This window comes from Periplaneta americana, chromosome 2, assembly GCF_040183065.1.
Source record: "Periplaneta americana isolate PAMFEO1 chromosome 2, P.americana_PAMFEO1_priV1, whole genome shotgun sequence".
In the NCBI taxonomy this organism is placed as follows: Eukaryota; Metazoa; Arthropoda; class Insecta; order Blattodea; family Blattidae; genus Periplaneta; species Periplaneta americana.
In genome coordinates this window covers 38,039,047-38,054,026 of record NC_091118.1, presented here as the reverse complement: position 1 = coordinate 38,054,026, position 14,980 = coordinate 38,039,047, and the positions used below count along the sequence as shown (strand labels likewise).

At 37.1% G+C, this 14,980-nt stretch overlaps 1 protein-coding gene across 1 annotated transcript in view; it reads right to left on the bottom strand.

The window, feature by feature from the left end:
* The window catches only part of Naprt (nicotinate phosphoribosyltransferase), a 144,135-nt gene that overhangs the window by 43,839 nt on the left and 85,316 nt on the right, over nucleotides 1-14,980 (bottom strand). The window contains 2 exon segments of the mRNA XM_069815833.1: nucleotides 4,838-5,031; nucleotides 8,026-8,144. Coding sequence (XP_069671934.1) covers nucleotides 4,838-5,031; nucleotides 8,026-8,144 — 313 coding nt within the window.

Genomic DNA, 14,980 nt, shown 5'->3' with positions numbered 1-14,980 from the left:
TCATAAATAATAATTGGACAGAAGTTCGAAATAGGGGCACAAAACATCTATTGAAATCACAGCTGCGAACTGCAGCAGACTTCAACTATTACACAAAACAAAATCTGTCTCAAAATACTCTTAATTTAAGCCTAGCTGCCGACGTGTAGAATAAAGTTGCTTTTTAGTAACTGAACAGAATAATTTGCAATTTTCTACGTGAAATTTTGTCGATTCCTTAGTCTCTCGTCTTCTGCAATCGGTACTGATGATTTTAATTTATTTATTTTGTGGTTTATGGATGGACAGTATAGAAGAACGTGTTCCAGATCTTCATCATGATTATTACACCACAGACAAGTAGGATTATCAGAAATGTGAAATCAGTGTAGGTACAATTGTGTGACAATGTGACCTGTTCTGGCTCTTGTTAAAAATGTTTGAACATGTCTAGTCAAGTTTTTGTACATTTTCAGGTAATTTGGCTTCTTTTGAACGGACTGTAAAATTGACTACTCTGGCTATTAGCAACAGGCATCTATAATGAACACCGCTCAAAATACCCCTCTTTTCTTGTGAAAAACAACAACTGAATAGACTACAGTGGATTTTATGTTGTCAGCAAACAGCTGGATACATTAAGAAGATTGATTGATTGATTGATTGGTCTCTCGTAATTCCTCCAAAAAAAAAAAAAAAAAAAAAAAAGGTTGGTAATCCTATGTAGAGATATCTGAATAACCTAAGTCTAGAACGTAGCAAACAAAATAGGTATGGAACTAGAAATACATTCCCTACTAATAAGTAACAAAATATACATTTCATTAATAACAGAAATGTATATATTTTAATAAAGTAACATTACTATTTTTCTATTAAAAAAATGTGATCCTAAAAAATATCTACTTCCTAAAAATAAGAAATATAGTCCAACCACAGTATCTCCTTTCTAAAAATAACATAATAAACAAAATATAGTCCTAAAAGTAATGTAATGCAAGTCTTAGGACCAGCTGCCACATAAGTAAATATATAGAATTAATTAATAATAATGGATAAATAAATATTTGTACGAACATGCAGTAATCTTCCTTCGATATTGATTGATTTCATGTAATAAATAATAATTATTCAAGCTCTGTATGACTTCTGGCAGTGAAGCATGATAGTAGACATGTGCTGTACAATGTGTGGCACAATACCAATCTGAGCATACATATGGAATACTGGTACTATCACTAACACTGTATAGTTATTTAAACCAATACAAACACTAACTTCACCATTATCAATTGAAGTAACTGCAACATCACAAAGCAATTTACTGCAATTAATATTAGTATTTTATTTAACGAATTTCAATTACAAAGGTTATTGTATTCTGTGAATAAATTTAACATGGACATGAAATGGCTGACAAATATTGTCTGAAGCCCTGCATCAATAACATGTCGCAAATCTACGACATGGAACCCACAGCTTTATTTCCCACCCTGAAAAAACCATGCCAAGGGTTTCAATGCCCTTTAAAACCTATCATGCTTGGCAATGAATGAACTTACGAGTTCTGCATTCAAGGCCAATTTTTAGTAGGTTATTTTTTTTTACGATGCTTTATCAACAGCTTAGGTTATTTAGCATCTGAATGAGATGAAGGTGATAATGCCGGTGAAATGAGTCCGGGGTCCAGCACTGAAAATTACCTAGCATTTGCTCATATTGGGTTGAGGAAAAACCCCGGAAAAAAAACCTCAACCAGGTAACTTGCCCCGACCGGGAATCGAACCCGGGCCACCTGGTTTCGCGGCCAGACGCGCTAACCGTTACTCCAAAGGTGTGGACTTCAAGGCCAATGTGGTGATAATTTACAGTATTCATCCTCTTGCTTAGTTACTTAACAGTAAAAGTAAACTGGAGAGCTTTATTTCTAAATCAAAAGTCAACATAGGCAAAAAAAAAAATGGCTGAGAAATTTTGCCTTAAACCCTGCCAGGAATTTATCAACAAGAGTCTTCTATCTGCTTATCTGCTAAGAATTTCATCGCATTTTAAAATCCATTTCCCTTAATCGGGTTTGAACCTAAAATACCTCAAACTAACAGCTAGTACAGTAACCACTACACCACCAACGATGATTATATGCACATCAAAGGGTATAATATTAGATGCAAGTTCGTGTATCAATGAGATTTTTTTTTATCAATATAGAAATTCGTGTACCAGTGAGATTTGTATTATGATATTAAAGTTCATGTACAAGTAAGATGTTTAACTGAAAAGAAGTGTACAAGTTGAGGTAGAAGTAAGACGTTTAATTGAATAGAAATGTGCAAGATGTTTAATTGAATAGAAGTGTACCAGTGAGATTTTTATTATGACACTGAAGTTCATGTACAATTAAGATGTTTAACTGAAAAGAAGTGTACAAGTTGAGGTAGAAGTAAGATGTTTAATTGAACAGAAGTGTGCCAGTGAGATTTTTATTATGACACTGAAGTACATGTACAAGTAACATGTTTAATTGTAAAGTAGTTTACCAGTAAGATTTTTATTATGACACTGAAGTTCATGTACAAATATGATGTTTAATTGAATAGAAGTGTACAAGTTCATGTAGAACTAAGATGTTTAATTGAATAGAAATGTACCAGTGAGATTTTTATTATGACACTGAAACTCATATAGAAGTAAGGCCTGATGCAGACTAGCATCATAAAGACGCGCGTCCAATTATTTGATTAACGCTGCGTCTGTGTCCATCTGTCCACACATAGCGTCATAACAACGCATTATTCTACGTCGATTTTGCTGTCCATATGGCCTGATGCAGACTAGCATCATAAAGACGCGCGTCCAGTGTGTACTGAACAACAGTCAACAATGAAGTGCCAGAACGCAGCAGCCAGCGGTGACGCCGCATTCTGGCAGAACATGCAACTAAATAATTAACGCTGCATCACCGCCATCTGTCTTTACCTGATGCTGCGTTCTGAGAATGACGTGTGTATTGGTCACTTAGAACAATGTACTTCTAAACCGCGCATCAATGGGCTGCTGCATCACAGTGTCCTTTTAACGCTAGTCTGCATCGGGCCTGATGTTTAAATCAATAGAAATGTACAAGTGAGATTTTTATTATGACATTGAAGTTCATGTACAAGTATGCTCTTTAATTGAATAGAAGTGTGCCAGTGAGATTTTAATGGACCTAAAATTTCGTATACCAGTGAGAGTTTTAACTGACAGATGTTCGTGTACCAGTGAGATTTTTAATAAAGATAGAAGTTTGTGTACCAGTGAGATTTTTAATCAATATACAAATTCGTGTATCAGTGAGATTTTTATTTGTCACTGAAGTTCATGTAAAGGTGAGATTTTTAATTAAACACAAGCATGTCAGTGAGATTTTAATGGAAGTACAATTTCGTACACCAGTGAAATTTTTAACTGACATAGAAGTTAGAGTACCAGTGACATTTTTAATCAACACAGAAGTTTGTGTAACAGTGAGATTTTTAATCAACATAAAAGTTTGTGTAAAATCGAGATTTTTAATCAATATAGAAATTCGTATATCAGTGAGATTTTTGTCACTGAAGTTCATGTAAAGGTGAGATTTTTAATCAAACAGAAGCATATCAGTGAGATTTTAATGGAAGTACAATTTCGTACACCAGTGAAATTTTTAACTGACAGAAGTTTGAGTACCAGTGCCATTTTTAATCAACACAGAAGTTTGTGTAACAGTGAGATTTTTAATCAACATAAAAGTTTGTGTAACAGTGAGATTTTTAATCAATATAGAAATTCGTGTATCAGTGAGATTTTTATTTGTCACTGAAGTTCATGTAAAGGTGAGATTTTTAATTAAACAGAAGCATATCAGTGAGATTTTAATGGAAGTACAATTTCGTACACCAGTGAAATTTTTAATCAACACAGAAGTTTGTGTAACAGTGAGATTTTTAATCAACATAAAAGTTTGTGTAACAGTGAGATTTTTAATCAATATAAAAATTCGTGTACCTATGAGATTTTTTACACTGTTCATATACAGGTGAAATTTTAAATTAAACAGAAACATACCAATGAGATTTTAATGGACGTACAATTTCGTATACCAGTGACATTTTTAACTTACACAGAAGTTCGTGTGCCAGTAAACATTTTTCTTGGTAAGGTACAACGCAGATTCTTCTAAATAGACTAAAATACCACCAAATTGTTTAAGTTCCAAACTAATACTGGTACTATCTAGGTTAAAAATAATTTAGATCTGGTAGAATTTCGAGTGTCCAAAAAATCAAAATAAGTGTATTCACATATACCAGTCACATTTTTTTTTAAGAACACAGAAGTTGGTGCACCAGTGAAATTTTAAATGATAAGTCCTGCTAAATTTTAAACATTGTGAAGTCTGTAAGAGTTGAGAATTGAATAAAGCAGGTATAAAGATGAATTTTTGCTTGAAGTTGACATTGAAGTTCAAATGCTTTTAGTGTACAGATGAAAGTGTTTACATGACGAAAATCTATGACATGGGACCAACAATTTTGATTCAACTGATGGAAGAAAAAATCTCAACACCCACATCCAGGAATTCATCTTTGACAACTGGGAAACGAGGTAGCCATTAGGCATTAGGCATCAAAGACAACTGCCCTTCATCCCGATCGCAGATATCTTTACATCATATAATTATTATTAGTGTTCAAAACTTTAGGTTCACTGAAGCAGCAACATATAGCAAATGTCATCCACGAAGTATGCTCAGATATGGCACGGTCCCGCAGTGGGGTGAACCAGTTAAGTGACAAACAGCATGCAATCAAGCCAGGCAGGCGCCGCCCTAGGATACCTCCTAACATCGTACGTGTCGACTAGAGCCATGAAGCCCGATGGAAACGCTATGGCGAATGAGATCCAAGCTGCCAATTCTCCATCTGACGCTTCCGAGGCCGGCAGCGACAACAGTGGTGCGAGCTCCTCACGCCATTTGGTACACAGCTCCAGCATATCGTGACGAACACCGGTGGTGCGATGTGCGAGGACCTATGTCACAACACAGAAAATCATCACACACGTGTCCACCTTATTTACACAACACGCATACAACATGATACACAATTCAGGATTTCATTTACAAGCTGTTTCAGAATTCAATATAGGCTACAAAAGAAAGTGATGAGTATTCCAGGATCCAATGCCCTCACTAAAAAAGTGTTTTCAATTATGAAATGGACGAATGTAAAGGATAAAAGTTCTGCTGAACTCATTAAAGCTCAAATACAAACTTACGAATTTCAACATTTCTTGTAAAAATTGTTTAGATATGTGAAAGATGTTAAACTGCTGAATGAAAGCAAGTGAAATTGATTCTCAAGAATTACAGATACTCATTGCAATGTAGTTATCCAGTTATGTGAACTTCAATATAGCAGTATTAAAACACATGATTGAAGCAATGTTCAGAGAACAACAGCTGCAAACTTAACTAATCATCCTTTGCTGTGAGCTCTACATATAAATGTGGTCCTATTTTTTACAAGTATAACGACACTGCACTATTCTCAACTTAAAATAAATAAAAGTAACCATACATATCTAATCTATATTATACTAATCAAATCTACCTACCTAACTTACCTAAACTAATCTATGCTGTACTATCTGTTCTAAGCCAACCTACCTAACTTATGCTACCCTACTTATTCTATGATATCTACTGCCCTTGCCTCACTTCCTGAGCTGTTTCTTTGCGGGGCGAGACGCAGAGGGGGAGAGTGGAAGGTCCTGGATACCGCATGTGCCTACTACCCTACGTTCAACACATGGGACTTTTCAGGATTTCTTTCGTCAGCTATGAAGCAAGATCAGCCATGGACAAGCGAATATATAGGCTGTCCCCTCACAAAACAAATTATGTCCTTCTCATCAATTCCTGTAACTAAATACTAATACCAGTGGTAGACTACAGTCTCTACTTGAGATTATCGACCTAATCGTGATTACAGTTATCACGTGTACACATCCGTAAACACTTTCCCCTATGGCAATGGTTCTCAAACTTTTTCCACCGTGAAACCCCTTTTAATCTAAAGTGTAACTGCGGAATCCTTGTAATAATTTATTAGTATTTAATAGTTAACAGACAAGTGAAAGCTAGTATCTCAATAATTGTTCAGTGGGACGAATGTATTTGCTTTTTAAGCTTGCAATCTGGTTTTATGGCGGAAAGTTGTAGTCTCATTTCTACTGTACTTCTGCATTTTGTCTTTTCAGTATTTTGTTTTAGTGAACATATACGCAGAGAATCCAGTGATGAAAGTGATAAGTATTGTGGGTATTTTCCGTTTTAGATGTTCATTAAACATATTGTTATTACGCATATTATTGGATTATTATTATTATTATTATTATTATTATTATTATTATTACTATTATCATCATCATCATCATCATCATCATCGGTGGTTTCATGATATTATTGATTCATATTTTCGTAATATTTATATGTTTTTATAGTAACCACTAAGTATAAAATAGCCACCGGGGCAGCCCAGTTGGCTAAGGTGCTTGCCTATCGATCCAGAGTTGCGCTCGGGCACGGGTTCGATTCCCAGTTGGGCTGATTATTACCTAGTTGGATTTCTTCCCGAGGTTTTCCCCAACCGTAAGGCGAATGTCATGTAATGTTTGGCGAATCCCTGATGCAAAATAATGTAGTAGTTGATACAATGTTGTTAAATAACCAAGTAAAAAAAGTATGGAATAAAATTTAAAATCATATAGGGATCACGGAACCTCAGAACATACTTTGAGAAACGCTACTGTATGGTAATTCAGCAGTTGTCCAGACTGAACGAAGAGTGGTCTAGTGTGTACATACATTTTAGGAAATCGTCATCAAAGGTAATAGCGATAGTGGTAACCACGATTAGAGTATCCAGTATTATAAACAGTAAAAACCCCTGCACTGGCATAGGATAATGTTTTCAGAACATGTAATATGCTCTGTGCTGCACGCTGCAGCCGCCATGCCGGTCCGGTTCAGGACGTGAGACACGGGCAATACATAAGCTACCTAACCTAATCTACATTATCTACATATGCTACCCTATCTATTCTACACTATCTAACTTAACCTACCTGAACTATCTTCCTTACCAAGCAGAACCTACCCTACTCAATAGTAAGAACTACATAAATCTAACATAATGTAAGCTGACCTAAATAAATCAAGTGTAACTATCCTAAATCAAAGTTATGGTAAGTAAATAACGCAGATTACGACCCACAAATAGAAATTGTTACAGTTGATTTTCAGATATGCTGCTATGCTATTCCTATGACATCTGTCTGGAGAATACACCAATCTTTTGGAAGCTGTATGTTGCAATTAATGTAATATTAGCAGCCTTGCATCCATCCAGCTAGACAAATTGCGCTCCTTGTGTGATGACTGATGACAGTAAACTTAATATGTGTCAATATATATGTCGAACATGGAGTAAGGCCACTACGGGAAAATACCAAAGGAGAAAGATTCGATCCAGTGCTGGGGATTGAGCCTCAGCATAGCTCGTGGTTAGAGAATCCAGTACATAGAATTGGGGATTCCGAATTCGATCCCCGGTGTTAGAGCAAATTTTTTCTCCATTAATAACCAATGGTAACAATAACTTACAATTTTCAACATTACATTTATATTCTCTTAAATATTTTTCTACATAAGTTTGATTGGAATGTAAGTTTCCTTCATAATCATATAATATATACTTAGTTTTGTCAGAATAATCTCCACGTATTAACTTAAGCTTGTGAATAAACTGACATGAAATGTTATGATGCTATGGAATTCACCAGAATCGTACTTTAGTTTTCATGCAGTAACTCTTACGTGCTCATGAATTATCGCAATGGATGCAAATAATAAACACAGGAAGGAACTTCATAGGGAATAATACACAATATATCAATCATTAATTACTTCAATATGATGCATGCATACATGTTAGCAAACATCAGACTGCCTATTAATATTACCTTGGTTTTCAGCTCCTTGAGATCAGAGAAGGATGTCACATAGGCATGTGCGTGGGTTCCGTTCACTGGAATATTGTACAGCTTGCCCGCCAACACATTGCTTGTTCCATCGAACCCGCCTGTAACAGAGTCATCAAGATTAAGTCTATCTTGGAACAATCTGTGAGCTCTGCAGTGAACGAAGTAGCAGTGGAGCAGAATTCTTCTAAGTGTGTTGGTTTCTCCTGCCACTCTCAGTCCACCATTACTGCATTACATAATCATATTTTAATAATCTCCATACCAAATGCTAATTTTACAAAAGTAGATCAGTGATGGTAAGTTACTCCTGCAAAATTTCATTTTTCATTCACTATAAATTCGCTTTTCAGAATAAGTTAATCGAAACAAGCCCACAGGAAGAACCAGAAACAAATGCACGCACGCACGCACGCACGCACGCACGCACGCACGCACGCACGCACACACACACACACACACACACACACAAATGCGCTGCATTGGGGATACACTGTAATATCTGTATTTGTGTGCGTGCGTGTGTCCGTCCCAATGTCTAGATGTTTGACAATGAAGCCATTACGCTTACTGCACTCCAATACTTTTGTAACAAGGTATCTTCTTTGTCTATAGCCACACATCTTTTAAGGTATGTATGTATGTATGTATGTATGTATTTTTTTATTTTAGTAGGTTATTTTACGACGCTTTATCAACAGCTTAGGTTATTTAGCGTCTGAATGAGATGAAGATGATAATGCCAGTGAAATGAGTCCGGGGTCCAACGCCGAAAGTTACCCAGCATTTGCTCATATTGGGTTGAGGGAAAAACCCGGAAAAAACCTCAACCAGGTAACCTGCCCCGACTGGGAATCGAACCTGGGCCACCTGGTTTCCCGGCTAGACACGCTAACCGTTACTCCACAGGTGTGGACGTATGTATGTATGTATGTATGTATGTATGCATGCATACTCGCTTCACTTTATGTGATTCGGGTTCCATATACAGCGGATGGATGGCAGGACTGTGACCCATTTCCTAGTTGTACACCACTGCAGCAGGCCACGTTGTACATGGTTTGTATCTGTTGAAAGTTATGTCGTGTACTGGGTGAGTGTATGTGTAATTGTTCGTGTAGTGTAGTGTATGGAATGGGTGATGGTGATGAGGAAGGGAGAAGGGGAAACCCGGTACCGGCACGTAGCCTACTCCTGTCGAAGAGCACCAAGGGGGCCACTAGGCTTAACGTTCCCGTCCGACAGATGAATCACTATCAACAGTGACATATGCCTTCTCTTCATATGCACTGCGAAGAGATTTGGGATTTAACCCAGGCGTATTGGTACACAATTTAGTGATAAGAAGTTGTGCAATGCTATCTCTTCTAGTCCCAAGGTAGAAATTTTACATGAAAATTTCTGACCCTGCCGGGGATCGCACCCGGGCCGCCTAGTCTGGAGGTAGACACGTTACCACAGAGCTAACTCGGCGGACCTCTTTTAAGATATTCCGTATTCATTTCTTCATTGCTGTTGCATAGAATACAGATTAGTACAATTAAAAAATAAATTTAAAAAATTAGCCAAAAAAAACTTAGAAGAAAAATATTCCTATTACAACTTTTCCGGGAAAATTTTCATCATTACTCACGAAACAGTCAACACTGAGTAGCAGCAGAGCTATCAGTTCTATATTCCAGCGTCTTTGTCCCCAAGGAAACATCCTGGTAGGAAATGATTAACACATCTGTGTTAGAGGTGGCGTGAACCCTGGGGCCATATCAGTCAGAAGGATTAGATTACATGAAGAAAAAAAAAATCCATTATCCCATCGGGAATCGAACCTGCCACCTTCCAGCTTGGTAACAAATCCTTAACCATGATGTTACCGCTGCCTTCAAGCATTTGCTGCAGTATTATAATTCTGTCAACGAACACAGAAACTTGACTAAACATATACCGGTAGCGCTAACTTGAAATACTTTTGATTCACAAATATATAGACTAGGCTGCAGTGATTTACATAACTCATTCAGCACGTGTTCAGGTTCCCAGCAGTCACCAACTACTCACAGCTCAGGTTTCTGCAGAAAAGAATGGGGCAGCATATACACACACAGCAGTAGTCACAAGGTTTGCATGCTAGCATTATAGTATGACAGGAAACCCGACACAAGCAGTTTAACATGTCCTGCATCGGGTGTGGCCTAAAAATTGTGAAGTATTTCTCAGGAAGAAACATAATTCTAATCTTGCAGCCAAATCAATTCAAAATATATTTCTGGAGACATCACGCAGGTGCCGCTATGTCTTGACTCGTAAAAGTTTATTTATGAATCTCAAGCATGCTGCTTTATATGAACCCCAATATACTTGCATTCTACTATACAAATATACTTTATTCAATTTTATGTACCATTTGCTTTCATTTTTTCGTTCTTTCTAGTTTTCGTCCTTGAATCACATATTTTATGTTTTCTGGTGTAACAAGGTTATTTCGTATTTCTTTTTACCAGTTGCTGGTTGTTTGTTCGGTTTCGTTTAATTGGTTAGTTTCCTTGTAGGTTATTTAATGACGCTACATCAACTAAGTCAGCGTTTCTCAAACTATGGTCCGCGGACCACCTGTAGTCCTCGAGGTCTGCCTTTGTGGTCCTTCAAAAAAGACAGAAGAAAAAATAAAATTCAAACGAATTGTGTATCACACTATAGCTTAAAATCTCAGAGTTTGGAAATGACATATGGTAATCGAATTTCACTTTACTTCCCATTCTACTCTCAGCAGCAAAAGAGGGATTTAAAGCACTATATACGTGGGTTTCTCGACATCTTTTCCCTGCACATCTGGCGCCGCGTCTGTAACCCAGCCAGGGACCACCCGAATTCATAACAGAGGACCAAAGTACCGAACCTTAATTCAATTTTAAAATATAAGTATACTGGCATCAAAAAATGCTACGAAAATGATCAATTTGCTTTCGAAGGGAACAAGAGTAAGGTGGTCTGCGGAACTGTTCTGACTTTAAAAAGTGGTCCCCACTTCAAAAAAGTTTGAGAAACGCTGAACTAAGTTATTTGGTGTCAATGGAAATGGTATTCCACAAGATGAGACTAAGGACTTGCCATGGGATTACATGATATTCGCCTTACAGCTTAACCTTATGATAGCAAATTTTTTATTTTATTTTAGTGGGTTATTTAACGACGCTGTATCAACTATTAGCTCATTTAGCGTCGATGAGATTGGTGATAGCGAGATGGTATTTGGCAACATGAGACCGAGGATTTGCCATCGATCATCCGACATTCACCCTACGGTGTACCCCGTGTATAGTTCCTGGGATAGCTCAGAAGTAGAGCATTCGTGCGCTAAGCGAAGGGTCCTGGGATCGATACATGGCCCCAGAACAATTTTTCCTTAAAATTATTCGAAAGAGAACTGTTTTTATGTATGGGTGCGCTTTCAGCTAAAAAGGATCATTTTTGGAGTTACGTTCTGACCAAACACCACACATATCTGGAGTCGTCTCCTCTATCCGCAACCTAAGGATGCGGACATGCCATGCCATGCCATGGTAATAGGGACCCACAATACATGGTCTAATATAGCTATCTAATGATAATAAAAGGTACTTTGAAAAAATATTTACATTTACAGTATCTACCGGTAATGCTGAATAAGACAAATTCTCGTCTCTGAAGACAAAAATACCTTGCAGGTTAGACATGCAGTAACCTAAATCATAAAAATAACTTAGCAATAACTTATAAAAGTATAGCCTGATTTGTTGCATTTCGAAGTAATCCACTGCAAACAAACATCGTGACAACATTCTATGTGAATGAAATAGTGTTCTTATCTTTATGTAAATTGTCCATCTGAACAGCCCTGTGCACTTAAACATTTAAACCCACCATAAACCTGTACTTAAAACATACAAACTTTGTGACATTACGTACTACACAATGCTAGACATAGGTTGTGCACGGAATCTATAAAATATTACAGCTTAAGTATTCAACAAATATATAGCCCGTGTATCCACAATAAGCTGTTATTCTAGTAACAAAGGACTTAAATTTGATGTTGCAATTAATTTCTTCAAGACTTTTACTGTTTTTATACTATGCTAGTTTACAACCGTTTGGAATAGCACATGTGTTATAAGTTAAAGCACCAAATCTAACAATTATTTTCATATTTCGTGTCTATTATACAGTTAAGTCAGAAAGTAGGTTACAAATCCATATCTTTGAATGAGGCACCTGAAACAATCACTGCTAAATAGCAGTATTATCTAGGTGTCAAGGTAATCGATGTGTGCACAAGTGAAACAAAGAAGCAGCAGTTGCAATGCTGCGAGTGCACAACTGTCGAGCTACAATCTGTTGTGTGATTTCTCTGAACAAAAGCATTGGCATCAAAAGACACTCAAATGCTGTTCACATATGGTGAGCACTGTCTGTCACGTCAAGATGTCTATAGTTGGGTGCAGAAGTTCTCTAAAGGGTATACAAGTATCGAACACCGGAGATTGGAGATTGTTACAGAGGCAAATGTGGAACAGTTTGACTTGATCTGAGTAGACAGGATGAAGGTGACAACAGCCACAGGTGAGTCTTGGGTGCATCATTACCAGCCAAGACAAAATGTACACCAATGCTTGGATTGAGTTGACAATAGTACACTCATGTAGAGATACCGCCATCTTGCAACTACTGCTTATTTGTTTCGCTTGTGTGCAGATCGATAATATTGCCATCTATCAGTGATAGCTTCATAGGCCTCGTTAAAAAACGTAGGTCGCTACTTCAATTGAGGTATTTCCTGAATTAACAACTTAACGTAAGTAACATCGTTTCTCCGTTTCCAGCATAAATTGAATCCTTAATAACACATCTTCCTCCTGACAAAACATTACTTCCCTCCAACAAACACATCACACTCTAAAAAACATTTTAAATGTCGTTCTGAGCAACGCTGTTATGCCAGATCTAAAATGTTTGATGCTCTGTATCTCAAATTCTAGATTTTGTATTGAGTTCTTGTTCCAGAATGTCCGTCAATGCATAACTTACTAACTCTCCCTTGTAATAGACTACATAAATATTTTCGAGAATTGAGATGTAACATTAGCGATGCAATCGGAAAATGAAAAATTTACAATCATTTAGCACGAGAGGCTGTTGCTAAGGTAACAATAGTTGTGTTGCCAACGTTATAATTGATTTTCAGCGATCCAGCCTGCTCTGAAATTCAGGTAAGATTCTCTCCACTTCCTAAAATAAATTGTTCACTTGTTTAGGCGAAATATCACTTCCCAGACTGTAGTGCTGTGACATGACAAGAATGTTATCTGCAAGAGCTGGCTATCTGCTTGCCAGATTGCAGCACACAGAGATGGCAGGACTGCTGGTCCCTTAGATTTGACCCTTCAGTGGCAGGAATCTGAGAAAATGCACTTTCGTGAAAATATAGAAATAGATTTTCGCTCCACCACAATAGGTTTTCTTTATACTTCGTAACTGTTTTTCCCTCTTTCGTAGCAATTAATATTGCTCATTCAACTCCTAATCAAAGAAATAATTGAACAGTGTCACGTTTCTACTGTATAACAATTACCGGTATTAAAAATTATTTCTAATGATCAATTTCTGTGACAAATAAAATTCAAGGGCAAATGTTCCATGTTTGTGTGCCATTACTGATGTTTCCTTTCGTAGAAACCATCACGTCAATAATGAATGCCTCGACATTAACAGTTAATATTCTTTGCTAATGTCCCGCGCCGTGGCGTCGCAGTCTAGGACTCGCGTTACGGAATGCGCGCTGGTTCGAGTCCTCACGGGAGAAGAAATTTTCTCATGAAATTTCGGCCAGTGCATGGGACCGGTGCCCACCCAGCATCGTGATGCACTTGGGGAGCTACGATAAGTTATGAAATCCGGTTGTGAATACCAGCTATAACGGCTGGGGGGATCATCGTGCTAACAACACGATACCTCCATTCTGGTTGGATGATCGTCCACCTCTGCTTCGGCATGTGGGCGTGAGGCCAGCAGCCGGCTGGTCGGTCTAGGCCCTTCACGGGCTGTAGCGCCACAGATTATTATTATATTCTTTGCTAACATTGTGTAACTGGCTGTCGGTTAATTTTCTGCAGCTAGCTTCAAGATATTCTCAATAAAATTTCAAGTGATGTCAATATACTGCATGTTATACAAGCCATAAGCTGCAGGTACGAAGAAATTAATTACTTCACTCCCAAGCCTTCGACCTCATTTATTTTTAGATAACGTTCGTTGCGTTATTATTAATATTCGTTACTTCGAAATATGAGAATCAGTCATTAGTGTAAGTGGTTATTTTGATGTACTCTTCTACAGCTTACCTACAAGAACAAGTCACTCTTAGGAAAATTGGGTTATATTGCAATATAAAGATAGACATGTTGAAAATATAAGAGCTCTGTACAAAGAAGCTGAATGATATTCAATTATAACGCACAGCATAAATCGCCATCGATCGCCGGAATCAAAGAAGCATCATTCTTGACCCCACTGTCCGTTTTGAGAAGGATGATCAACAAGCCAATAACGTTAACGATGAAAAGAAGTCTATTTACAACCCATGTATTCCTCACTTCAGTGAGAGATACAAAATGAATATTAATACATGGGAAGTGAAAGGACTTCTTTTTGGCGCTAGGGAAACTTCATTTAAGTTAACCAAAATCATTCTTTCTCTTAAATTTTCTAATGAGGACATTAACAAAATTTGTCTAATGGTATTGAGAGATTCATTATCCATTTTACACAATCACTTGTACTATGTATTTTTTTTTTTACTTCATTTCATTACTCTTCAATGTATTTTCATCTCGTGTTTCTCCGAAATCAAATTGTAATTTATTTTTAAATTTATCATTGTTCCGTATTCTCTCCGCAATCATAT